The sequence below is a fragment of the Pundamilia nyererei genome, unplaced genomic scaffold (assembly GCF_000239375.1).
Source record: "Pundamilia nyererei isolate P.nyererei 1_Seehausen unplaced genomic scaffold, PunNye1.0 scaffold00051, whole genome shotgun sequence".
Lineage (NCBI taxonomy): Eukaryota > Metazoa > Chordata > Actinopteri > Cichliformes > Cichlidae > Pundamilia > Pundamilia nyererei.
Genome location: NW_005187452.1, coordinates 918,408 through 931,903, shown reverse-complemented (window position 1 = coordinate 931,903; position 13,496 = coordinate 918,408). Strand labels below are relative to the sequence as shown.

The 13,496-nt window shown below is 38.9% G+C and overlaps 1 protein-coding gene across 2 annotated transcripts in view; it reads right to left on the bottom strand.

The window, feature by feature from the left end:
• Positions 1 to 13,135, bottom strand: part of smyd3 (SET and MYND domain containing 3) — a 94,628-nt gene extending 81,493 nt beyond the window's left edge. For both annotated transcript variants that reach the window (XM_013910897.1, XM_005733303.1), the window contains exon 1: positions 12,933 to 13,135. In XM_013910897.1, the coding sequence (XP_013766351.1) occupies positions 12,933 to 13,096 (164 nt within the window). In that variant the 5' untranslated portion in view covers positions 13,097 to 13,135. The remainder of the gene's footprint in view (positions 1 to 12,932) is intronic.
• Positions 13,136 to 13,496: the final 361 nt, after the last annotated feature.

Below are 13,496 nucleotides of genomic sequence, written 5' to 3'. Positions count from 1 at the left end.
GTGGGAACCGGTTCTCAACAAGAACCGGTTTTCGATACCCATCCCTACTAAAGACACAATTTAAATTGGCTCTTTGCTAAGTCTGTCATGTGTTTCCACAACAATGCTTCATCCCTTGAAGGACATTTCATGCTTGAATGAGTCATAGGTCAGTGTTAATTGGCTTAAATAAAAACATTCCTCTGTAACTGGTCAGGTACAAGGACTGGATTAAAAAGAAAAACTTTGAGAAACCTCCAGAACGTCTGGAGAACTACTGATCAAGACCACTTTAAAGAAATGAGAGGTGGCTCAAGACTTTTGTACACTAATGTAATGTTAGATAAAGCATCTATGAGTGTTAAACACTTTCTGAAGGTATCTGACTGCCATCTACTGTGTTCACCTATGCAATAACAGCACAGTCTGCACAGTTCATCCAATCATTACCCTGCAGGCATCTGCAGCTACACGGATTTAAGTGTGTGTGTGTGTGTTTCACAGAGAGAGTTGGAGGGAACAGCTGCATCTTGAGATGTCTGAGTACCCTTGCTGAATTCTTAATGGTTGTTTAGAGGATGATTCACTGACACCTGAGGGGTCTCACACAGGATGATGAGGCATCACCTTCTTGTTGCCTCATTACCATAGTTAACAGATATTCTGTACAAAGGAAAAACACAGATACAAACCTAAAATACGGCCTTTGTGCTTCTAGTCCAGGTTTGGTCATTATTACTTTCTTCAGCGTTATTCAGAATCATGTTTAAATTAAGAATGGATTAAATAATCACAATATTAAATAATGTCAAGACAAAAGCAAAAGTTGAAAATGTAGAGATCTATTAATTAAAAAAAACAAACAAGAAAAGAAAACATACATAAGCATTGGAGCTAAATAGGTGTAGTAAATTTGAAGGTGATAAGAATTTTAAAAGCAAATATAAATCATAAAAGCACTTGTTGTAAAGGGAATAAAGCCATTAGAAACATGCATAGTTGTGGTTTGATCTCACAGTAATGTCTGACGGCCAAATCTTGAACAACCTGAATTTACATTTGACAAAAGAAGTGTGCTGATATCGACTAAAATTAATTTTCGACTGTGAAACGTAGCCGTGTAGTACGTCTGCACTACAGATGCTCACATGGCTCCATAAAAACCCAATTCAACGTCAGAAAAACTGCAGGACTGGATTTCACAACCAGTAATTATCGGAAAGAAAAAACTCATCCAAACTGGTCAGAGACAGCAACTCAAATATTTTCTGGTTGAGTAAATGAATGAGTTAAGTACATGAATGCTTGCAATTTTATCTCAGATGGTTCTCAGAAAACTAATTTTACCCACATTGGTCTTTTTCTAGTTTTTGTCCCTTTATGCCAAAGAGAGACATCAGAATCCACAAGTAACAGATGCACCATCTATGATCACAATAATGTGAATCAACAGGGAGCTTTGTGGATTTATCCAGATTTCTTCAGAATACAAACACACTCACACAAACACTGTGAACTACGCACATGCTGGAAAAACACAGGGTTTCATTAATTGTCTTGCAAAATACAAACTATGCCAGAAAAAACTAAGTAATCATCCCCCAGAGGATCGAATAAAATTTCTGTGTGTGCATGTGGTCCCCACAAGTACAGCAAAAAATGATAAACAGATGTGCTTGCTAGATGAATAATACCAAGCATTACACACATGGGAAGGTGTGTTCCCAGTTTACAGCAAATCACTTGGTTTGCAAATGATACAGCTGTGTGTGTGCGTGTGCATGTTTTGAGACACCTGGGTATCCAACTGCAGGAGATGAAGAACAGAGGGGAGGAGGAGGAGAGGAGTGAGAAGCAGATGCAAGCAAAATAATCTACCCCGGGAGTGAAGCAGGGAGCAGAGGCAGGTGGGACAAAATAAATGCTTCTGAACGATAAGGAATGAGAAGATGGAGGATACGGGTGAGGAAAAACTGAGAGAGAAGAAAGGGGGGAGCAGATGGGAAGAAAAAAAATGTGGAAGGAGGGAAGAGAGGTAGGGAGACATATGTCGGAATGAGCATATGGAAGAATGAATAAAAATGAGGGAGCAGGTTAAGAGAGGAGGAGGAGGAAGAAGAGCGGTGACTTGCCTTTTGAACCATTTCCCTCCTCTCATGTGCTCCTCTCTCTGTAGCCCTGTCAAAATGCATCTAAAGAGGTAATCTGTATGCTTCATATACCACTGCATTCACATACTCTTATCCGTGTGTGTGTGTGTAAACTGCTCTTAAAATGTATTTAAAGAGAACTTATGCTCATTTCCAACTCCATATTTTTCCTTGGAGCAGCTTAATATGCTGTTCAAAATAAACCTTATTCATTTTGCACTGGACCTGAGTACAGCTCTTTACCTCATCCTCTGTCTGAAACAGGCAGAAGATGAAGGCCAACCACTGTTTTTGTACTTATAATGCAGATGTTTATAATAGTACAAGCAACTCCAAACCCTAAATGAAAAAACGGCCCCAAATTCCTGGAGTGAGATTACCAAAAGTACAACAATATCATATTTGAATATATTTTTAAAAAAACACAGAGCAGGGACAAAGAGGAGAAAAATGTCCCAGCATTTTATTTGTTTCTATTGTGGCTGGTACTGCTTGTGAAACACCAGGACACAACAACAAGGTAATTAACCCACCAACAGCATGAATGCTGGTAACTGAGTCAGTCACTTACATCAGAGGTTCTACAAAGATTCAGCACAGAAGTCGAAATCAGCTGTAAACCATTACAGGGCCGTGGTAATTTCACAGCTGGCGTGTGCAACAACCAATGTGGCGACCATAAACTAAGCCTAACAATTTATACTGGCGGTTGGGATGCGTTGGAATCGCTGAAGTCCTCTGCTAAACAACAGGCGTCGTCATTTGGTGGTGGTATAGAAATAGAAGCAATCATTTCATCTTTTCTGTTGCAGCATCTTCCTCTCTATGATGTAAGAATCTCTGTGCTTATATAACACTGAAGTGCCAGTAAAGACCAACACAACTATACACGTCTTCAACAGGCTGTCACTAGCAAGCTTGGTTAGCAAGCTGCACCTACAAAATAAAGGAGTGGGACACAGGCAAAGCATAATAAAGTTTCATTTAACAAAACTGAAGCACAAACCTCTTGGATGGTCTGTACCACATACCAGGCCACACCATTTGTCAGATCCCTTAGGAGAAGCATAAAGCATAATAATCCACCAAATCACACAGAGCTACCTGCTGTGCAGACCCCTTGTGAATAAGTGAGCAGCCAAATGTAGCTTCTTCTTCTTCTTTTACAATGTAAAAAGCTTCCACGGTCCTGAACAGCACAAACACAGTGGGGCAGTCCAGATTAGTGAAGCAAGTTAAGGCTGCGGTTTGGAACCATGTGGCTATTAGATGGAAGGTTAAGCCACCTTTCTTCTTATTGGCTGTCCCTCGCAAACACAAGGTGGGACCAAAAGCAGAAAACTGAAACAGCATTTAGATCAGTCTGAAGCCTGACCTTTTTCCCCAAACAGAGATTACCTGCACATAAGCTTACCTCATTATCTGATGTATTTAATGAGGATTCATCTCAAGAGCATTTAAGAAATGTTTTTAAGACCATAACAAGCTTTCTCTTCTGTTTTTTTTTCTCCATACAGGTGATCCAGGTGTTTTGTTTGTTTTTCTTTCTTTCTTCCCCCCTTTCTCGCCGTCTCTTCTCCCCTCTGGTTTTCTTTCTCTCCCTCTCTTTCTTTCATTCTTTCTCCCTGTCCTATCCCCCAGTCATGTCTGTCCCGTTTGTAGCAAACGAAAATAAAATAAATACATAATTATAATAAAGGTCAATCAAATGGACCAATATGGCAAGGCCATGATGATCTACTTGGTAAAATAAATCCGCTTGGCATCTTTCTTGGCCTTAAGACAACAATTCTGATGGCTAAAGATCCAAACGGGACACAAAAAAAAAAAAAAAAAAAAAAAAGACCATAACAAGACTATTTAGTACAAAATACGGATTTCATAATAGAAAGCTGGCAAAATGAAGAACACTAAACGTCTAATCAAGCTACATCCATTTGCACACACATGCACCTCTGTTGGGTAACATCTAGAAATGTTCTGCGGTGCATGTGTGAAAAAGGTTTTTGTTTTCTTTGTACTGGCTTCCCTGTAACGCTGAAAGCAGAACAAAACTCTAACGTCAACTGTCAATATTCCTTATGTGCCTTGAAATGCGTAAGACCCCACGAAAAACTGGTTCATCTATCTTTCAATCAAAAGTTTCCCTCTATAAATAAGACAAAAGCTTTAGCAGTTTTGTTATTGTTGTTTTCACTCTTCTACAGTGTGCCAGTGTGGTCCAAAGAGACAATGAGTGAGAGATTGGTGTCACATATAAAGACTTCATCTGACAGAGATAATGCTGCCCTGCCCCCCTCACCTAACACACACACACACACGTGCCAGCCTCACTGCAGAAAGAACATATTTGAGCTCTTCTTTGGTCTGTCAAGCAAAGAGAAAAATCCTTTAAAGTGGGTGTATGTTTGATGTGTTATCTGTCCATGAGAGATCGAGTCGTGTCTTTCATATTTCCATCTTTTTCTGGAACTTCCTCTTTTATTTTTTCACCCATCAAGACAAACAACCTGCACGAGTGTGATCATTTACCGTTCAGATCAGATCAGTGACCATTCCTGTAAATGGCAACTCAACTGGAACTGTAAAAAACACCATGCTTGGGAACTATAAATTACAGAGGTACGCCTAAACTATATCACTCTATCCCACACATTTAGCTCAGCATTGGGTTACCGGAGTAGATCGAACCCACTCAAGACAATTATTGTGATCCCACCAGGCATGCCCCAGCATGTTTAATAAACAGCTCTCCTTTCTGCAGCACTAAAATTCACACCAGGTCTATTTTTTCCTGCTTTAAACAGATAACGAGGACAGAAAGGCGACACAGGATTGACACAGAGAATGTGGTTGATTTTCACGATAAAAAGACTCTTTGCAGAATAAACACTTCACGCTCTGAAACACTCCCAGTGTGATAGGACAGAGCAAAATGGCCAAAATGACCAAAGACATTTCTGATTTATCTTTTAAACTACAGACTTAAAGCCATTAAGCACAGAGCACATTGCGAAGAAACCAAGAAAAATTGTGAATTTTCTGATGCAAATTTGTCGTGTAATGTATCTGCACACACTGAACGCACCGCAAAAAGTCACCAGCAAGCGATGATGATCTGGTCCTGATGTTTTTAAACAAAAAAAAACAAAGAAACTGAGATTCTGGGTTCATCAAATTCTCACAAGGCAGCAGCAGGGAGAATTTCAAGGCTTGATCCAGGAGTTGAAGCTGTATCATGACATGATTTCAGGATTTCAGTGGGAATGTTTAAACTCTTTTTAGCACAGTTGGAACCACATCCAAGGAGGTAGAGAAATATTTTCCGAGAGCTGACCCAGAGCAAAATCTAGATGTGTGTCTGAAGTAAAATACCATATAACTGTATATTCAGTACTGGTGCACATTTTCAACTAACCCATGGCTGCCAAATGCAGGTCTGATTGGTCAGATATGTGAAGACAAATCAAGCTTGATCTCAAAAAATAAATGCCTCACAAACGTCCAGTGAAATTCCACAGTCAGTGTGAATGGCTGCATTAAGAATATTTTATGTGTCCTGTGGTTTTTTTTGTTTTGTTTTTTTTATATTATTTATATAAACCTTCATGACATAAAACACAAGTGACGTGTAAAATCATTAGCCAGATGAGCAACGACAGAATTATTAGATATTAATATATAGGAATCCCTGTTGCATCTGTATCTGTATACATGGGCTGCTGAGTCTCATTTTCTGCTATAAAATTCGGATGACAGGGTCAGAATATAATGTAAACACAATGAAAGCAGGGATCCACCCTGCCTCCTATCAACGGTTCAATCTAGTAGTGGTATAACAGTCTGGTGGATTTTTTCTAAGTTGGGTCCCTTAGCACCAGTTGAGTAAAGCTTACACTCCACAACCTTCCTGAGTATTCTTGCTGATCATGTCCATCCCTTCATGATCACAGATGGCTGCTTCCAGCTGGATAACGCACCGAGTGACAAAGCTCAAATCATCTAAAGCTAGTTTCTTGAACATGACAGTTCACCGTTATCAAATGCCCTCTACAGTCACCAGATCTCGATCCAATAGGGCGCCTTTGGGATGTGGTTTAAAATGAAATTCACATCAGTGGTCAACAAATCCGCAGCAACTGTGTGACGCTATCGTGAAAACAATCTCTGAGGAGTGTTTCCAGCACACTGTTCAATCTCTGCCACAAAAAACCCTGACACTTCAGAAGACAAAAAGGGGTCCAAATAAAATGTATATCATTATTGTAAAGAGTTAAACTATTGAGCTTTCCAATAAAAACTTTCCACCTCTGATGAATTTCAAAGTCTCTTCAGCTTTCCAAAAAGGAAAAACCTGGAGACAAAGAGATTGTTACACCTTGTTTTCTAGTTAATTAGCGAGCAATGTGGCTGCATTTCAAATGTGGTTTGAATTTGCATTTGTGCCGTGTGAATGGTAAGAAATTCTTCTAACTATAAAAAAAAACACTTCTCTTTATTTCCTGCCTTTGTTCTCCCCACCATCCCTCCTCACCCCCTCCTCACTCTCTGTCAGTCTGAGAACCTCTAATAGTTGTTTGTTTGTTGACCTCTGGCGATTTGATCCTACTGAGATGTGTGTGCTTCTTTGTGTGTGTTTGTGTGTGCGTATGTACTCCCTCGGCATTTATCAGTCATTACTTACATACAGCCTTCAAGGCCTGTAATTAACTTCAGCTTTGAAGCCCCCTACCCCACCGCCTGCTCATTTCCTGCACGCACGCACGCACGCACAAACATAAAGTACGTCTCTCTGTTCTTGCATACAGTTGCACAAATAATTGCACACTTGCACACATTCTTCAACACTCAGTCATGCTGTGAGACTAATTGTGTTTTTAGTGAAAACAGAGAAAACACACCTCACATCTCTGAGGCCAAACTCTGCCTGTGCGTGCGCACGAGGCGTCCCTAATGTTTTTTGGTGATAACACAATTTGCAGATCTCTCACTAATGCTAAAAATCAATAATATGATTTACACACTCGGGTTGATGAATGTCCACCTCACGACAAGCTGATGTAGCAAAAAGCACTTATTCGATACCTCAAAAACATGATCAACATGACCTATGGCCTGTGTCCTATTCTAAATCATCCCACACGCGCCCACACAAACCTGTGTTTGCCCACAGCGCAGAGAAAAATAGCTGAACTCTGCAGAGACATGAACTCTAATTCTTTATTGATTTTATCTTGTTATAACTCTGTGTTCTTGTGTCTTTTGACACAACTGAACTGAATACATGTCAAGTTACAATGTTAAAGCTTGTAGCCAGAAGTCCTGAAACAGCGTGTAAAACAAAGAGACCGTCATGCCAGAAAATAAACAATCCCATGTTTTTTTTGTCCAACTTTTTATCACAACCAATAGACACTTTTGATTAATAAGCAACTGCTACCGGCTGTGTGAAAAAGACACAGATTGCACATCAAAAACACATGTTCCTACTGAAACAGCACCACTTGTTTTGTAGCCTTGAGTTAAAAACTATGCCTGTTCTTCAGACTCTTTAGACTTGGACCGAGGGCTACAAAGTACAAACTTTCACATACTGAAGTCCAAAGAAGGTGTTTTAACTCGTTCTATGGTCATGTGATAAGCTGGAGGAATTTTAGGAAAAGGGTTCGTGGAATTATACGCGAGATTTCAGAGATTCCAGTAAAGCTTAGCTCAAGATTGTTTGTTTTAGGGGACGGGTCAGTCTGGATCGGTGGTGATAAACAAATTAGAAGCTGGGTTCAATCCAGCATTATAATAGCAAGACTGGGCTTGTGAGATGGCTAGAGCTGCAGCATTTGAAAAACTGTCATAAGAGACTTGCAAAGTTCAAGAATTATTATAGAAAATTGGCAAATATTGACATTTTTTGTGAAGTGCGTTGAGAGAACGATATGCTATTTTGAAGAATCTACAATATAAATTCCTGTTTTTAGTTATTTCACATTTTTTTGTTTACTACATAAACATGTATGTGTGTTCATTCTTAGTTTTGATGCCTCCAGTGAGAATCTACAATGAAAATAGTCAAGAAAATAAAGACAAAACATGAAATGAGAAAGTGTGTCCAGACTTTTGACTGGTAGTGTATATAGTGAACCCTTCACTCAAAGAGGTCATGCCCTCCTAACGATACATCATCTTTTGTCTCAATACAATTTAAATGTACGAGTTGTTAAATTGAACAAAAATGGAAGAATTAAGTCAAGTGAAAAAAACTGCAGTTCCTCCAGTGACCACTTGGAGCTTGTTCCATAACCAAGACAATAGCCATAGATTTCTGTGCTAAAATGTCCAATTTTATATTATAAAGTTTGCTGCTGGATACTGCCATGAAGACTTATGATGTCCCATGGTAGATTCCTCTTAACAAACACCCATTACTCAAGGTTTTGTGTGAGACTCAAAGGAGCAGTCTCCAAGTTAGATTTTGAAAGAAACGTACCTCCCACTGCCAGTCGTTCCACTGTGGATGACAGATATTTTCGACCTCAGCCATGCTTTTGATTACATGGTGTTGGGACATGATTAAACAGTCCTCTGGGATTCCTGACCATCAACATAGTAGGATGGAATTAGGATGTATATGACTCCATAACAGCTTTATAACTTATATAGAGGGCACACTACCGTAGTCCATTTTTTTGGAGGATGGTTAAATCAATTAAATTAAAGTCAATTTGCTGACAATCTGTCAACAAAATTAAATATTTCTGTCCCATCGGTTATGGTTTTAAACGATTTGCACCAATTGCAACTGCATAAGGTGCAGAAACGTGTTCTTAGCTGGTTTGACGAGTGCTGCAAAGTTGGCCGCCAGAAGGTAGAAACAGCATCAGTTGCTTACTCAGCAGCGATGGGTGCCTACTTTCTATGATGTCACTTGTTTTATCTGTCCACAATTTGAATGCAGGGATCTAAGGAAGACACAATGATACGTTGGGCTGTGGAGGAACTTAAATCTGTACTGTATTATGAGTCACCCCTCCCACTTCTTGCTCTCTGGCTGTTTATCTTTCTCTTACTTTCCTCTTGCCTCATTTCTATGGTTCTCTATTTTCCCTTTATTGTACTTTTACTTGTTATATGTTATGTTTACATATAAACACTAGTTTTTATTTTATATAACATTTGCATTCCCTCTTATCTGCTGGCTGATCCATCTTCATCTTGTCACTATGCAAAGGAAGCAGCTTGGACAAAGAAACAATAGAGAAAATAAACAGCCCTGTCCTGAAGTTAGTTCATGTAGCATATTTACATTCCAGCAGAGTGTTTATTATCTCTTTACTATTATTCTATTATCTAAGCTTTTATTTGAGTAACTGACGGAGGAGGCATACACTGCAGCTATTGGCACACGGCGACAGTCTTCTGCTGCTCTAACAAAGCAGTGTGAGGTGCAGCATGTATCTCTGGGGCACTTGGACAGTTAAGTGAATAGAATTGTTCCATCCCCCACATTAACGTCATTAACCGTGGATAAAGTGGATGTGCTGCGGTGCCAAATGTACTGATCATTGACTGTCACTGCTGTGTCACAACTGGAGCCTGCACAGTGATGACCCACTCTTTCCTTAACAAGGCAGCGATGAGACAGAAATCCAAGAAAGACAACTGTCCTACTTAAGTTCAAATGGATTGCTCCACATTTGGCACATACAACTTGGTCCTCAGCGTGTTTTTGGCCATTTCCCCCCAAAAAACAGGTATTCCATACATATATATATGTATATTTATATTTATATATACACATATTCTATATATTCTGTGGACTGACGAGACAAAAGTTGAACTTTTTAGAAAGATTAACTCCTGTTACATCTGCTGTAAAATGAACACAGCATCTCATAAACAGAACATCACAGCAACAGTCAAACATGGTGGTGGTAGTATTATGGTCTAGGGCTGCCTTGCTGCTGAAAACAAAATGAATCGAAGTGCAGACTTAAATCAGATTGAAATGCTTTGGCATGAAACATGTGGTTCATCCTCAAAAATCATTAAATGCAGCTGAAATAAAACAATTCTGCACACAAGACCAGGCCAAAATTCTCCATAGCGAAAGACTCACTGCCAGTTATCACAAACGATTTTTTCCTTAACAAATGAAATCAAAATTTAAAACCTGCATTTGGTGTTTACTTGGGTTATCTTTGTCTCATATTTACATTTATTTGAGCTGTAATAACAAATATGAAACTATGTGACAAATATGCAAAATTAATACAAAATCAGAAAGGGTGAGCCCAGACCGTTTTTCACAGCACTGCAGAGACTTTTACCCACACATCTACGTGTATGTGTTGATGGTGGGGTACAGATCAGGAGATTTCATTTTCATTGACAATGAAACTGAATACTATTTATTATTTCATCAGATACATATTACAGTGTGAGAAGAAATAGTAATTTTGACTGCAGTATTAAAGAGTGAGTACACTCTCTAAAAAGCATTACTTTCTTGTTTAAACATGTGTATTTTAATATTCTCTCAGAAGATGTCTGCAATAACTTCTTGTGTTGATCATTGCAACCAGCCATGACAGGAAGGCTAGTTTTGGACAAGTCTGTCAACACAATACAACACAAAAACAGAGGCCCAGGCTGAACGCGAGTGCTGTCCACTGATGAGAGTCACTGGCATCACGGCTGATGTGATCCCGTTGCTAGACTGTCTCTATTCATTTGTTTCCTAGGCTCATATATGTACTGTTTATAGCCCACAGTAATTAACCTATCACTTTGCACCAGAAATTAGCACACTTGTTTCTCTCCTTAGCAGCCTCATTAAATTCACATACGTCCATTTAGCCTGATTAAGTAGGTTTGGCTACAGTAGAGAAAACCACAGTGCTATCATTAAGCATCAAACTGAAAAAAAAAAATAACAGCAGCAAATGAGATGAAACCTAGGACAAGTCATCAGATTGATGCAAATAAAAGATAATGTGTACCTTCCCACATATAATCAGGAAAAATGGAAAAAAAATTATGAATTTGATATGAGAATGAGAAACTGTTTATAATTTCAAGAGAATAACTTGGTCAGTACAAAAAACAATCTGAGGCTAATTTAGTGCTGTATACATGTGGACAAACATCACACCGCAGTAAGTTTGCTGCTTGGTAGCCCAATGACAAATTAATTTAGCAGCATAAAGGACAGAGCTTCAGAATCAGGCAGTAATAAAGGACCCAACATGAGGCCCCATATCAACTGATAGTGCATACTAACTCTTAATGCATATTCTATATCTAAACAAGAGTACATGTTTAGATCATACAACCAACAAAAGCCACAACAGGTATTACTGGCTTTGAGTCCTTGGTCATGAACGCAAAGATAATAACATTTCCAAGTTTTCTAACACAATATGGTTCATCCTCTCTCCAAAGGTCATTATTCCAGAAGTCTTGTCATTTATTCAGATGCAGCGTTGCAATCCTAAGCCATACTGCCGTGTACTTTTATATAGAGAGAGGAGACTTTCTACCATAACCCCTTCCAAAAAAGTCACACATATTCAGCCTTTCTCTAACTGAACTTCAACATTTAACATGCTAAGTGAGGCCTGTAGAGTCTGAGGCATGGCTCTTTGGTTTTTTTGCACTTACTCTGTGCACTTACTGTGAATTTGCTGGGAAGTCCACTCTGGGGAAACTGCGGCATTGTGTCAACACAGACTTGAATGCTCCAGACTAGGAAACTGTCAAAATGTCTGCTTTTATAAAAGTGCTTAAAACAGAAGCTGACCTCAATCATATACATTTTTTTGATAAGCACACCTGTGCAACTATATTTAATTTCTATCGTAGCAGTAGGGGTGCACTTAGTTTTCCCCAGGATTGCATATAGTCCTGTGAAAACTTGTAACTCTATACTAAGTCAGTTATTGCACGCCTTAGACAAACTCACTGTAATTTTTTTTTAGTGCAACCCTTTATACATTATGCCAAGTTAAATCAGAAATATGCTCCAAATATGCAGACACTAAAAGATTAATAACACTATGGGCTGAGGTCAGAGTGACATGAGAAAATTATCTCAAAAGTAATTCCAGAACTCCATTTACTTGGACTGTATTCGTAAGAAGAAAGTCACAGTCAAAACAAATCAATATTGATCTTCATAAAGATCTTATAGACCAAATGTTGTGTCGTGGATGGGACAAATGATGTTAAACATTTCACTAGAAAAATTTACATATATTGAAAGTGAAGCTGAACTTTGGATCAGAAAGTCCGTCTAAACCATGAAGTGCTTGGTTTGATATTCGTTCGCCCATTAACAAAGAAGGGGTTCATGATTGTTGATATTGTTGATATTATTGTTTTTACAGCACTTATAAAGATTTTTTCCTGTTATAAATTTCACTGTCAGATTATCATAACTGAAGTCTGCCTCCTCCATGAAGGAGCCTTGCTACCATCTCGTGGCCGGTTGAAGAACTACATCTACTAATGTTATCATTTAGCAGCTATTATGAACAAGAAATATCCATAGTACCCATGCACCCACTTATATATAAAGACTATACAGTCTATGATATACAGTGGACCGTATAGACCACCTTCGGTAAACTCAACTTAATATAGATGGGAATCATTTACCTATTTAATCTTCCCACAAGCACAGAGCGAGTCCTCAACCATCACACAGCCTCCACTTTAACTACACACACTACTAACCACCCAGCAGCGTTTCCTTTCCACACAAGGCTGTTCGCACACTGACAGAGCGAGCACCCCCGGTCTTCTTACCGAGTGAAGCAGTGGTGGCAGACCTCTTTGGCCAGTCTGTTGGACACGCAGCAGGCCAGCGGCTCGGCAGAGATCACCAGCTCTCCTTTGCGTATCCTGCCCGTTGCCCGGAGACCGTTACCTTTCCCGGGGCTGACGAAACGCTCGAGAATCGGTGCCATCATTGATTTTCCCTCCACGTGAAACAAACTTCCGTGTTTACATCCGTGATAAACGCTGCGTCATGACGTCACATGAACGTACAAACGCTTTTACTACATATAAATGCAAAACGATTGTTTCGTATTTTTTGTATTTCTTTTTTATTATCATTTCTTTCCAAACTGTATGTGCACCTCACAGTTTATTATTTTGAACACTTGGTTTTTATTTAGTGTTTTTGCTTTTCTTTAGATATAACATAGACGGTATTTGTAAATGGCATAGAAATGTCAATAAACATTATTAATAATAATATGTTAATATCACTAATATAATAAACCAATGCCTTCCCTTTTAATTTTAGTTTGGTTTTAGGTAATGCTGTGTATGGTTGTTATTAGATTTATTAATATGAACTAATGA